This window comes from Pristis pectinata, chromosome 7 (assembly GCF_009764475.1).
Source record: "Pristis pectinata isolate sPriPec2 chromosome 7, sPriPec2.1.pri, whole genome shotgun sequence".
Taxonomy (NCBI): domain Eukaryota; kingdom Metazoa; phylum Chordata; class Chondrichthyes; order Rhinopristiformes; family Pristidae; genus Pristis; species Pristis pectinata.
Window position 1 is genome coordinate 4,348,662 of NC_067411.1, and position 14,021 is coordinate 4,362,682.

Consider the following 14,021-nt stretch of genomic DNA (forward strand, 5'->3'; position numbering starts at 1 on the left):
ACAGGAGCCTGAGGGCACGTACCACCAGACTTAAGGACAGCTTCTACCCCACTGTGATGAGACTATTGAACGGTTCCCTTATACAATGAGATGGACTCTGACCTGACGATCTACCTTGTTGTGACCTTGCACCTTATTGCACTGCACTTTCTCTGTAGCTGTGACACTTTACTCTGTACTGTTATTGTTTTTACCTGTACTACATCAATGAAGTCTGTAGTAACCCAACGTAACTGCACTGTGTAATGAATTGACCTGTACGATCGGTTTGTAAGACAAGTTTTTCACTGTACCTCAGTACAAGTGACAATAATAAACCAATACCAATACCAACCTGACTTACTGACTCATACTCAATGCCCCAATTGATGAAGGCAAGCATGCCGTACGCCTTCTTTATCACCCTATCTACTTGTGTGGCCACTTTCAGGGAGATCTAAATGGAACGAAGGCAAGAAGAAGGTCTAGAAATGATACAAGTGTAGAATTTGATAAGTACAGTGAAGGAAAGTGAAATGATTCATATCCCCTGCAGCAATTGCAGTCAAACAGGCCACAGAATGCAGAGACTGTGAACCTTAGCAACCAGGGAGGGAGGGAGAAAGAGGGAAGGGCAACACTGCCTCGTTCTGTTGAAAGGTCAACAATCTGAGCTGCTGCCTCCTGGCTCAACACACCCCGGTTCAATCCTGACCTCCTCTCCGGTGCTGGTTGTGTGTGGAGTTTGCACATTCTCCCTGTGACCGCGTGGGTTTCCCCCGAGTGCTTCAGTTTCCTCCCACGTCCCATTGACGTGCAGGTCTGTCGTTTAATCGGCTGCTGTGAATTGTTCCTAGTGTGTGGGTGAGTGGTAGAATCTGGTGGGGTTGGGGGGGTTGGGTAGTTGATGGGAAAGTGGGGAGAATAAAATGGGGTCGGTGTAGAATTAGTGTAAGTGTGGAGTCATGAAAGCATGGAAACAGGCCTTTTGGCCCAACTCATCCATGCCGACTATGGTGCCCACCAAGCTGGTCCAATTTGCCTGCATCCCTCCAGGATAAGGTGGACCTGGTGGGCTGACATACCTGGTTCTATGCTGGATGTATCTAGTTCTATTAAAGTTGTTTCTCTCTCCACAGACACTGCCTAACCTGCTGAGTATTTGCAGTGTTTTCTGCAATCATTCCCCCAAATGTAGACCTTGTCATCTAATTACCTTGGTCCAGGGAGAGAAAACTTTACCCCAAATGTCTCAGTTTCATGAATTTTGAACTCAAAGTTATTACAGCAAGGATGAGGGCATTTAGCCCATCGTGTTAGCTCTTGGTAGAGGATTCCAGTCAGTCCCTTTCCCCTGCCCATTCCCAAGATCCCTGCAAGTTAGTTTACTTTCAAATAAGAACATGGACAGGAACTAGGAGCAGGAGTAGGCCATTCGGCCTGTTAAACCTGCTCCACTATTCATCAGAATCATGGGTGATCGAAGCCCCATTTTCCTGCATTGATTCCCTCAATGTCCAGAAACCTATCCACCTCTGTTTTGGATAAACTCGGTGACTGAGCCTCCCCAGACCTCGAGGGTTGAGAGTTCCAAAGATTCACCATCCCCTGGGTGAAACAATTTCTCCTCATCTCAGTCCTACCTGGGGAGACCTGACAGAAATATATAAAATTATGAGAGGCACAGAGAGGGTAGACAGGAGTCTTTTACCCAGGATGAAAATGCTAAGTACCAGATGGCATAGTTTAAACTAAGAAGTGGGGAGCTTAAAGGAGATTTATGAGGCAGGTTTTACAAGTGGTGGGTGCTTGGAACAGCCTGCTGGGGAGGTGGTGGAGGCAGATACAAAGGTCGTGGTTAAAAGGCATTTAGACAGACACATGAACGGGCAGGGAATGGAGGGATACGGACCACGTGCAGGCAAATGGGATTAGTTTGGATTTGGTATCAGGGTTGGTAGTGACAATGTAGGCCTGTTCCTGTGCTGTACTATTCTATGTTTCTATGTAAATAGATACCGGTATTGGTATTGGTTTATTATTGTCACTTGTACCCAGGTACTGTGAAAAGCTTGTTTTGCATACCGATCGTACAGGTCAATTCATTACACAGTGCAATTACATTGAGTTAGTACAGAGTGCATTGAGGTAGTACAGGTAAAAACAATAACAGTACAAAGTGTCACAGCTACAGAGAAAGTGCAGTGCAATAAGGTGCAAGGTCACAACAAGGTAAATCGTGAGGTCATAGTCTAGCTCATCCTATAAGGGAACCGTTCAATAGTCTTATCACAATGATAAGACTATTGAATGGTTATACCCCTTATTCTGAGCCTATGGCCCCTGGTTCCACGAGAAACATCCTCCCTGTTGAGCCCTGTAAAGGATTTTTTGTTTCAATGAGATCTCCTCTCATTCTTCTAAACTCGAGATGAATTCAGTTGCAGTCTACTAAATCTCTCCTCATATGACACAGCACCATCCCAAGAACCAGTCTGGTGAACCTTTGCCAGATTCCTTCCATGGCAAGTACATCCTTCTTAAGTAAGGAGACCAAAAGCTGTGTGGAGTACTCCAGGTGTGGTCTCACCAAGGCTTTATGTAATTGCAGAAACACATCTCTCCTCCTGCACTCAGATCTTCTCATAATAAAGGCCAACCTACCATTTATTTTCCTAATTGCCTGATGCATCTGCCGATTGATGTTCAGCGACTTTTATGTGATTCCAGTGTTTATATTTGCAACTTTGAGCGTTTTTTTTAAACCTCTTTTCTTGTCAGGTTGTCAAAACGTTCTCTTTCCTTTTTTTTTCACCCTCTGCTCTGCTCTTACCCATATCTTCCTCACTTGCCCCCAAGGCTCTTGCTTCCTTACAGTGTACACGGGAAGGGTGGGTAAGGAGGCGGTTGGGAGACAACTTGTAGGTGGAGCTACAGTAATTGGAAATTGGATGGAATACAGCAAGTTGATTCCTCCCCGCTTACAATCCCTTTATTGCTTGCTACCCCTCCTGCTTCTGTAATCTCCTGCAACTCTCAACCCTCTAAAGTATTGGCACTTCTGTGCCTAATCATTTCCAAAATTAATTGCTCCATTATTGGTGTCTGTGTCCATGACCTGCTTGGGGTCTAAGCTCTGGAATTCCCTCCTTAAACCTTGTCACCTCCCTCCTACTCTCCCTCCTTTACTTGTGACCAACCCCTTGAACCAAGCCTCTCTGTACACTGGTGTTAGCTTTAGCCTGAGATTACTCCAGTGAATCCCTTTGGGGGCATTTTACTGCATTAAAGGCACAAGGCTGTTGTTGAGATATGTTGGGAGTCGAGACAGGTGCTGGGATCCAGGAAATGGAGAGGACACAGAGTCAGGGAAAGCAGTCCAGATATTCCACTCCTGTTCCACAGGATCACAAAGGATTTCACAGGATGTACAGCAGAGGAAAAGGCCATTCAGTTCAACCATTCCATGTTGGCATTTATCGTCTTCTCCCCTTCCATTTTTCCCATCTAAATCCATCTGTGCAAACCTCCCACCCCTTCTCCCTCTTACATTTGTCCAGCCTCCCCTTACATGTAATAGTCATGGAGTTATACAGCATGGAAACAGGCCCTTCGGCCCAACTCGTCCATGCTAACCAAGGTGACTATCTACACTAATCCCATTTGCCTGCATTTGGCCCCTATCCCTCTAAACCCTTCCTATCCATGGACCTGTCCAAATGCTCTTCAAACATTGTAATTGTACCCATCTCCACCACTTTCTACGGCAGCTCGTTCCACATCCCCACCACCCTCCGTGTGAAAAAGTTGCCCCTCGGTCCCCTTTGAATTTTAAGTTAAATCTATGACCTCTAGTTTTAGACTCCCCTTTTCTGGAAATAAGACTCTGACCACTCACACTACCGATTCCCCTCATGATTTTATAAACCTCTGTAGGTCACTTCTCACTTGTCTGAGTTAAATTTCACCTGCCATCCCCTTGGCCCACTTAGTCATTCAAGATCCTGTTGTAATCTCAAAAAACCTTCCTCACCGTCCACTATGCCACCAATTTTGGTGTCATCTGCAAACTTACAAACGCTTCAGCAAAAGCCATTGAATCTTACACAGGAATGAGTGGTTAAGTTTCTGTACATTCATAAAGAGGCCTGTACAGTTGATGAATGAGTTTGAATTCAACCGTGGCAGCGGGAGAGTTTAATTAAATCCAAGTATGCTAATCAAATGAGAAAATCTTAAATTAAAAAGCTGGTAATGGTGAGCATCAAGCCATCATCTGTAAAAACCCACCTGCTTCACAGATGTCCTTTGAAGGAGGAAATCTGCTGTACGTCCCCTTGTGTGTAGTTGTGACTCCAGACCTACCTTAGCTGCCTCCTCAGTCCAAGGGCACTGGGGGTGTGGGCACTTCAAGTCTGATCCACATCCCCTGAGTGAGTAACTGTTGAGAGAAACATTGAGAAGAGATGTTTTGAAGGATATCAGCATAATGTTGAGAGAGAAACTCGATGTGAACCAAAAGGAAAAGGTTAAGAAGGGGAGGAGATACCAACATGATGTCACAGAGCGATACAGCATAGAACCAAGCCCTTCGGCCCGCCAAGTCTGTGCTGACCAACAACCACCTGGTCACCATACTATGGGAAGGATGGTCACCTCATCTGGTCACCATACTTTAGGAAGGATATGATAAAGCTGGAGAGGGTGCAGAAAAAATTCACCAGGATGTTACCAGGACTGGAGGGCTTGAGTTATAAGGAGAGACTGGATAGGCTGCGACTGTTTTCCCAGGAGTAAAGGAGAATGAGGAGTGACTTTATAGAGGTTTATAAAATCATGAGGGGCAGAGATGAGGTGGACAGTCACAGTCTGTTCCCTGGGATAGGGGAGTCGAAAACTCGGGAACTTAGGTTTGAGGTGAGAGGGGAAAGACCTGAGGGGCAATTATTTTACACAGAGGGTGGTCAGTATACGGAACGAGCTGCCAGAGGAAGTGGGTGAGGCAGGTACACTACCAGCATTTAAAAGGCACTTGGACAGGTACATGGATAGGAAAGGTTTAAAGGGATATGGGCCAAATGCGGGCAAATGGGACTAGTTTAGGTAGGCACCTTGACCGGCATGGACGAGATGGGCCGAAGGGCCTGTTTCCGTGCTGTATAACTCTAATGACACAATGAGCACAGAAGCGGGCCGCTCGGCCCACCCTGTCCACGTCCGCCTGCAAGCCCAGAAGATGTTGCAGAGACCGCAGACCGAGGGATGGGCATCGGTCCGGGGACACATGCGGGAACCTTCCGTCCCCCCCCCCCCCCCCCCCCCGCCGGCGTTGGGGAGGGGGGCGGGTTACAGATCGGCCAATGAAGGGCAGGTTGGGGCAGGGAGGGGGAGGGGGTGAACGGTCCCCTGTGACTCCGGCGGGATGGGAGGATCTCCCCGGGGGCGGGACGGAGCGTCCGGCGATGCCGGGCTGTTGGGAGGAGGAGTCCATCGGGGTAAACACCGCCCCTGCTCCCGACTGACGTGCATTGGAGAGTCGGACCCGCCCCCGGTCCAGGCGAGCGCTGGCAGAGCTCTGGTGTGGAGTATGTCATCGTGGGGAGTGCGGATGCCGAGCAGAGCCTGCCGAATGGCTCAGGGGTAGCGCAGGCTGTGGGCTCCGGCAGCGCCTCTCGCCCCCTCCCGAGTCGGGGACCGCTTCTCTCTCTCTCTCCCCCTCCCCGCCCTGCCGCCCGGAGATGGTGCCCGAGAGCCGAGGCTCCTCTCCCCGGCCGCTGCTGCTTCTCCTCGCCGGCTGCCTGCACTCGCTGAGCGGTGAGTACCTCCGCTCCCCGCCCGCTTCCCTCCGCGGGGAGCTGTCCCTCGCCGCTTGGTGCTGAAACCGCGCCGTCCGCGCCTCCTCCATCGCTCTCCGCTCAGCCCGGTCCCGCCGCCTCTCCGCGACACTTTATCCATGGGTGCACGTCGGGCCATTTAATTCTTTGTCCAGCCGTATCACCCACCTTGTCCCTCTCTCCCCTCCCCACCTCTGCCCCACACTCTCTCCTCCCCGCGCCCTAACATCGCCCCTCTCTCCCACCCTGTCCCACCCCTCCTCTTCCACACTCTTCCCTCTCCCTCGCCTCCCACTCGCTTCCCTCTCCCACACTCAACTCCATTTCCTCTCCACCCCTGCCCCATACTCCCTCTCACACCCTCCTTCCCACATCCCATCTCCCCCTCTCCGCCATCCCTTCCCACTCTCCCTCCCCCCTTCCCACTCTCCCTCCCCCTTCCCACTCTCCCTCCCCTCTCTCACACTCATTCTATCTCCTATGCACCTCACCATTGCTCCACCACACTCTCTCCTCTCCCACACTCACTCCCTCCTCTTCCCCTCCATCTCTTCCTCCACACTCCCTCCAAAACCACTCGCTTCCCCTCCTTTCTCTCTCCCATCCTCAATTCCCCCCCTCTCTCCATCTCTCCATCTCTCCATCTATCTCTTCTCTCCTACATCCAGACCTCATTGAAACACAATATTTTTTTACGGGACTTGACAAGGTAGATGAATTATTAATGTTTTCCCTGGCCAGGGAATTTGGAACCAGGGCCATAACCTCAAAACAAACGATCGGCTCTTCAGGGCTGAGATGGGAAGATATTTCTTCACCCAGAGGATGGTGAATCTTTGGAACTCTCAGCCCAGGAGAGTTGTAGAGGCTCAGTCACTGCATATATTCAAGGCAGAGATCAATTAAAGTAATCAGGGATTATAGGGATAGGGCGGGAGAGTAGGGCCAAATTGACGATCAGCCACGGTCACGTTAAATATCAGAGCAGTATCGAGGGGCTGAGTGGTTATTCCTGCTTCTATTCCCATCCCCTCCCCCTCTCTTTCTCTCCTTTATCATTTTCTCCTCTCCTCTGTTGTCCCCTACTGTCCCTCCCCTCTCACACTCCATCTCTCCTCCCCATTCTCTCCCCTCTCAATCACTCTGTCCTACACATTCCGTTTCTCTCCTCACTCTCCCTCCCCACACTCTCAGTCCTTTCTCTTCCTCCTACTCTCTCTCTTCGCACACACTCCCTCCCCACTCTCACACGTTCTCTGGCTCCTTTCATTCTTGATCTCCTTGCACCTTTCCCCAGTCTCTCTCACACTTTCCCTCTCTCCTCCCACGCACATTCTCTCCCTCTCCTCACAGATATTCTCCAGTTCATTGAAACTCACTCCCTCTCTTTCCATTACATACTCTGCTACCTCCTTCAAAGACTCTCCCTCCGCCACCCTCTCGGGCAACTCCTCTCCTCTTCTCACGTTCACTGCCCCAACCCATCCCCATTCCCAGACACATTCTCTCTCTGTCTCTCTGGCTCTGTGTGTCCCTCTCCCTCTCCCTCTCCCTCCCTCCATCCCTCTCCCCCTCCCTGAGTGTGTGTCTCTCTCTCTCTCTCTCTCTCTCTCTCTCTCTCTCACTTGCTGCCTCAAATGCCAAGACCTTGGTTAATCGCTTCACTTTAGTTTTGTAATCCCTTGAGATTAAGAGCCAGCAATGTTGTTGTTATCCCTTGTGTCGGACTTAAACACGCTGATGTCTTCTTCCTCTGACTTCTGTTCATCAGACATGTTTGATGTTCCTTTCATGACCAATACTGGGTTGTGTTGCAGTTTTGGTCAGATCTCGACGGTGCCAATTCTATTTACAAGTATATTTAATTGGTTGAATTTGTGCCCTTTTACATGTGTTGCTGATGTCTCCGTGGCTATTCCCCTCCCCTCCTCACGTAGCTTCTGACTACATCGGTCCTTTGAGTTTGGACTGAATACGCTGTTAGCTCTGCACTTTGGCACATTTTACAGCACTTTATCCACTCCAGTCTGCCAGCCCTTTGTAACTTTTATTTCTCACTTTGTGTCTGTATGGGTTTCACCATCTCTGTCTGTCTCAGTGACCTGACCCGTGTCTTTGTACTGTATTGCATCCCCCACATACACACACACTGACACACACACACACACACACACACACACACACACACACTCTCTCTCTCTCTCTCTCTCTCTCTCTCTCTCTCTCTCTCTCTCTCTCTCATTCCCAAAGACATGGAAACTCACAAATACACAAATAGACACACACACATTCTCTTGGACACACATATTCACACACACACACACACACACACACACACACACACACACACACACACACACACACGCACACACACTTATCTTTTACCAAACAATAATTGCTACAGAGGCCACGTGGGAAGATATCGAGACAAATGAGCAATCGCTTGGCCAGGGAGGTTGCTCTTAAGGAAAGAAGAGAGGGGAGTAAAAAACACTTCACACACCTCAAACTCAAATAATCTGGTGTGTAGAGATTTAAAGGAAGGAATTCCAGAGCTCAGGGCTCAAGCAGACAAAGGTTTGTCTGTCAGAGCTGGTACAATTGGCATTCCCAGTGTTTAGGTGATGGAAATTTCTGTTCATCCAGCCCGGATTACTGGACACGTTAATTAACTGCAGGGAGGTTGGGAACGACAGAGCTGGGTGATGTCAGCCTGCACCAGGGAACAGATGCGGGGATTTCTGATAATTTTGCCCAGGGGAAGAGTGTAGATGCGGATGGAGGAGAAATCCTTGTCTATACTCTGTAAACAAACCTCTGAGGTATTTACTAGTCCTTGTTAGCGTGGCCCTCAGCTTTTTCTACAGTGGGCAGGCATTCATGTTCCTGTATAATGTGGCTGAGGCAGGAATAGACTTTCCCTTTGTGTGTTCGATCTCTCTCTGTCTCTGCTTCCTTTGTATTGTCAATCATGCCCACAATATCTTTCTGTCTGAATAGTCACCTGTCAGATAACTCTTTGCTGCAGATCTTTCCCCTCTCCCACTGCCTAACCTTCATGTTTCCTTACGTTCCTCCCAGCTGTGCGTTTACTGTGATTTTGTTTTGCTGATGTCTCATTTAGAGGCTTCCCTATTCTTTGAATCAATGACAGCTTCTAATTCTCTGCCCCAGTGTACATTCTCCCCTCCTCTCTCTCTCTCTCTCTCTCCCCCCATCTATTCCCTCCCTCTCACTCTCTCTCTCTCTCACACACTATCAGACTCACACTTTCTCACACATTTTCTGTCACGCACACACACGCGTACTCTCATATTTACATTCACTCTTGCGTTCACACTGTCTTTCACTGACACATACATGAACCCTTTCTTACACTCCCTAGCACACTTACAGTTATACACTTCCACACACATTCACCTTTTCTCACACAACCTTGCACACTCTCACTATCTTTCATATTGTTGCTAATACAGATTTCAACTCTCTCACACACATACACACACACTCACAAGCTCTCTCCCATGCACACTCACACCCGCACTCCGGATGTCTCACACGCTCTCTCACACACTCTATCTCTGTCTCTCCCACACACTCGCCCATACGGTCTCTTTCAATCGTACACACACTCTCTCTCTCTCTCACCTACTCTCCCATACTCTTTCCATTTACACACAATTACACTCTCTCTCACCCACTCTCCCTATCTCACACTTTCTCCCACTTTCTCACACACAGTCTCTCTCACGCACTCACACTTTATCTCTCTGGCACGCACGCCATCACACTGTCTCTCCTGACACCTTCTCTCTTTTTCTGACACTTCGAAATAATTTTGAAGAATTCAGAATTAGGTCACTTCTGTAAATAATTTGCAAAGCAATGGTTCATTTCCTATTTCCCTAACTGCCTTCCTTTGCCCTTGGTTTTACATTTTGAGAGTCGTGAGAGTCTGCAATGGCTTTTGTAATACCTCAACATTAATCTGTTCTATTAGGTAATTTCTCACAAAATCTCCCCTCCTGCTGTTTTGATATTTCTATCCATCTGTCTCTGCCTCTGACAAAAGGGAGATGCTGCAGCTGCAGGAAACCTGAGATGAAATAGATAACGTTGGAAACACTCAGCAGGTCAGACAGGATCTGTGGAGAGAGACACAGTTAACATTTCAGGTCAACCTTCCGTCAGAACTGTTGAAAGATCATTGACCTAAAGTGGTAACTCGGTTTCTCTCCCTCCATAGATCTGCTGAGAATCTAACTCAAAGTCGAGTTTATTGTCAGATGCACGTCCATGTGTGCACAGGTGCAATGAAAAACTTACCTGCAACGCATCAGATAAGCAGGATTCACAAGAACAAACATAAATTATGCACAATTTTTACAGGAAAGAACACAATCAGAACAAAAAAAGCAAAGTCCATTTTAGTGCAAAGTGATCAAAGTGGTCATAACATTGCTAAACTGCAGTGATTGGGGTTGTGCAGGTTGGTTCAAGAACCGAATGGTTGAAAGGAAGTAGCTGTTCCTGAACCTGGTGGTGTGGGACTTCAGGCTTCTGTACCTCCTGCCCGATGGGAGCTGCGAGAAGATGGCACGGCCCGGATGGTGGGGATCTTTGATGATGGATGTTGCCTTCTTGAGGCAGCACCTCCTGTAGATACTCCCGATGGTGGGGAGGGATGTGCCCGTGACATATTGGGCAGAGTCCACTTCTGTCTTATACATTTCTGTCTTATAGATTTTCATTGTCCATCTTTCCCTGTATCTAGCTCTCTGTCTCTCTCTGTCTCTCTCTATCTGTCTCTCCTCCTCTCTCTCACCCTTCCCTATATGATGCTTCCTGAGACCAAGTGCACTCCGTAAATGGCTCGTTGTCAAGCGTGCAAAGTGCTTTAGGATGTTTTGAAATGCTAAGCCCACTGACTGAATGGATGCTGCTGTTATGAGATGGTTGTTAGCTTTGCTTGAAACATTGCTCTTTGGTGTTATGGGACGGGGTGGGAGTGGAGGGATTGAGGAGATATGAGAGAGGGGAGCTCTGGGCTGACTGTTGGACTGACCTGGTTGATGGAATCCCTTCTCTCTGTACACTAGCTGAGAGGTGGAGGGTGCACCTGGTGACGTAAAGTGAAGGGTGCTGCTGTTGAAGAAGTAGACAAAGCCTGTGGAATCCAAAACCTGTTAAGAAAATTATCCCCCTGGCCTATTACCTACCCCGACAATGGACATCAGCTTCTGTCACTGGGTCCCAGCCCACAGCACAAGCAGCAATGTAACTGGAATTGCAAAGCTGCAAATCTAATTATTTTATAAACCTAACTAGTCTGCGATAGATTAGCAGAAGTGTCAGCGCTCTATCTTCCTGTGCCATGCATGCTAGCAAACCATGCAGGAACTAATATTATCTGCCTGACCTCTGGGAGCTGGGAATTCACTGAGCATGAAACAGGAGCACAGCTTCCTCCTGAGTCTGCACACAAGCCGGGACATTCGTCAGTGGAACTTTCTTGTTTTTAAATTCAATTCCCACTGTGCTTCCTTGATTTATGTTTCGGTCTTTGAGATTTCTGAATGTGACCATTGTGTTTTGCAACAGATATATTGTCTGTAACTACACTGTCCTATCTCACACTCCCAGGGCAGGGAGATCATGGGTTAGATACAGAGTGAAGCTCCCTCTACACTGTCCCATCACACACTCCCGGGGTCAGACACAGAGTGAAGCTCCCTCTACACCGTCCCATCACACACTCCCGGGGTCAGACACAGAGTGAAGCTCCCTCTACACCGTCCCATCACACACTCCCAGGGTCAGACACAGAGTGAAGCTCCCTCTACACCGTCCCATCACACACTCCTGGGGTCAGACACAGAGTGAAGCTCCCTCTACACCGTCCCATCACACACTCCCAGGGTCAGACACAGAGTGAAGCTCCCTCTACACCGTCCCATCACACACTCCCGGGGTCAGACACAGAGTGAAGCTCCCTCTACACCGTCCCATCACACACTCCCGGGGTCAGACACAGAGTGAAGCTCCCTCTACAACCGTCCCATCACACACTCCCGGGGTCAGACACAGAGTGAAGCTCCCTCTACACCGTCCCATCACACACTCCTGGGGTCAGACACAGAGTGAAGCTCCCTCTACACCGTCCCATCACACACTCCCGGGGTCAGACACAGAGTGAAGCTCCCTCTACACCGTCCCATCACACACTCCCGGGGTCAGACGCAGAGTGAAGCTCCCTCTACACCGTCCCATCACACACTCCCAGGGTCAGACACAGAGTGAAGCTCCCTCTACACCGTCCCATCACACACTCCCGGGGTCAGACGCAGAGTGAAACTCCCTCCGCACCGTCCCATCACAGACTCCCGGAGTCAGACACAGAGTGAAGCTCCCTCTACACTCTGTACACATATGTTTGTGCCGACCATGATTCCAATCTAACTAATCCCTTCTGCCTGCACATGATCCATCTCCCTCCATTCCCTGCACACTCTTGTGTCTATCTAAAAGCCTCTTAAACACCACTATTGTATCTGCTTCCACCACCAACCTGTCCACCTGTTCCAGGTACACAACACTCTCTGGGAGTGTAAACAAAAATGTGCCCCACACATCTCCGTTAAACTTTACCCCTCTCACTTTCAAGCCATGTCCTCTAGCATTTGACATTTCTGCGCTGGGTAAAAGATTCTGTCTAAAAGATGAACAGGAAGGAATAAATGGGTCTTTCTCAGGGTGGCAGGCAGTGACGTGGGCTGCTGCAGGAATCAGTAATGGCGGCCCAGCTATTCACAATATCCTCGATTTGGATAAGGGAGCAAAAGGTACGATTTTGAAGTTCGCTGACAACACGAAACTGGGTGTGGCTGTGATCTGTGAGGAGGAAGAGAGGGGGCTTGAAGGCGACTTAGACAGATTGAACGAGTGGGCAAAAGCTTGGCAGACGCAGTGGAGTTGTGGATAAATGTGGAGCTGTTCACCCGAGTAGGAAAAACACACAGCAGATTATTATTGAAATGGTGATCATTGGGAAACATTGTGGATCTGGGTGTCCTTATACACCAGTCACTGAAATCAAGCATGCAGGAATGGTAAGTAATTAGGGAGATACGCTGGCCTTCATTGCTAGAAGATTTGAGTACAATAGCAAAGCTGTCTTACAAAAATTATCCAGGGCCTTGGTAAGACCACATAGAGTCACACAGCACGGAAACAGGCCATTCAACACAACTGGTCCATGCTGACCAAGAGTCCCATCTGAGCTAGTCCCATTTGCCTGCGTTTGGCCCATATTCCTCTAAACCTTTCCTATCCATGTACCCGTCCAAGTACCTTTCAATGTTGGTAATGTACCTACCTCAATCACTACCTCTGGCAGCTCGTTCCATGTACGGACCACCCTCTGGGTGAAGACGCTTTCCTTCAGGCTCCGATTAAATCTCTCCCCTTTCACCTTTAACCTATGCCCTCTATCAGAATGAGAATCAGATTTATTATCACTGACTTACATGATGTGAAATTTGTTGTTTTGTGGGAATCTAATTCTTGATTCCCTGACCCTGGGGAAAATACTGCACCCTATCTATGCCCCTCATGACTTTATGTGCATCTGCAGTACTGTGTATAGTTTTAATCTCTTATTCAAGAAAAGTGGTGGCTTTAGAGAGGTATAGAAAATCATGAGGGGCAGAGATAAGGTGGATGGTCTTTTTCCCAGGGTAGGGGAGTCTAAAACTAGAGGGAATGAGTTTAAGGTGAGATGGGAAAGATTTGAAAGGGACTTGACAGGCAACTTCTTCACCCAGAGGGTGGTCAGTATATGGAACAAGCTGCCAGAGGAAGTGGGTGAGGGAGGTACATTAACAACATTTAAAAGACATTTGGACAGGTATCCTTGAATCAGAATCAGATTTATTATCCCTGACATATGACGTGAAATTTGTTATTTTGCGGCAGCAGTACAGTGCAAAGGTATAAGATCTATAAATTACAAAAACAAATAGTTCAGAAATAAAGAAATAATGAGGACTACCTCATTATGGTTCATGGTTTAGAGGGATATGGGCCAAACACTGGCAAATGGGACTAGCTCAGATAGAGTCAGCATGGACGAGTTGGGCCGAAGGGCCTGTTTCTGTGCTGTGTGGCTCTATGACCAAAAGATACAGTTGCCACAGAGGGAGTGCACCA

General features: G+C 48.4%; 2 protein-coding genes across 4 annotated transcripts in view; one reads left to right on the forward strand and one right to left on the reverse strand.

Annotated features, from left to right (window-relative positions):
- The window catches only part of LOC127572519 (serine/threonine-protein kinase NIM1-like), a 55,293-nt gene extending 49,253 nt beyond the window's left edge, over positions 1–6,040 (reverse strand). Inside the window, exons 1-2 of one of the 2 annotated variants that reach the window (XM_052019886.1) lie at positions 5,802–6,040; positions 4,345–4,420 (exon numbers count right to left, since the gene is read on the reverse strand). The gene's annotated coding sequence lies outside the window, so the exon portion shown is untranslated. Of the gene's footprint in view, positions 1–4,344; positions 4,421–5,801 lie in introns of those variants that run through there. The other variant, XM_052019885.1, reaches the window with a different exon arrangement.
- Positions 5,414–14,021, forward strand: part of tmem8b (transmembrane protein 8B) — a 97,513-nt gene continuing 88,905 nt past the window's right edge. For both annotated transcript variants that reach the window (XM_052019880.1, XM_052019881.1), the window contains exon 1: positions 5,414–5,793. In XM_052019880.1, the coding sequence (XP_051875840.1) occupies positions 5,718–5,793 (76 nt within the window). In that variant the 5' untranslated portion in view covers positions 5,414–5,717. The remainder of the gene's footprint in view (positions 5,794–14,021) is intronic.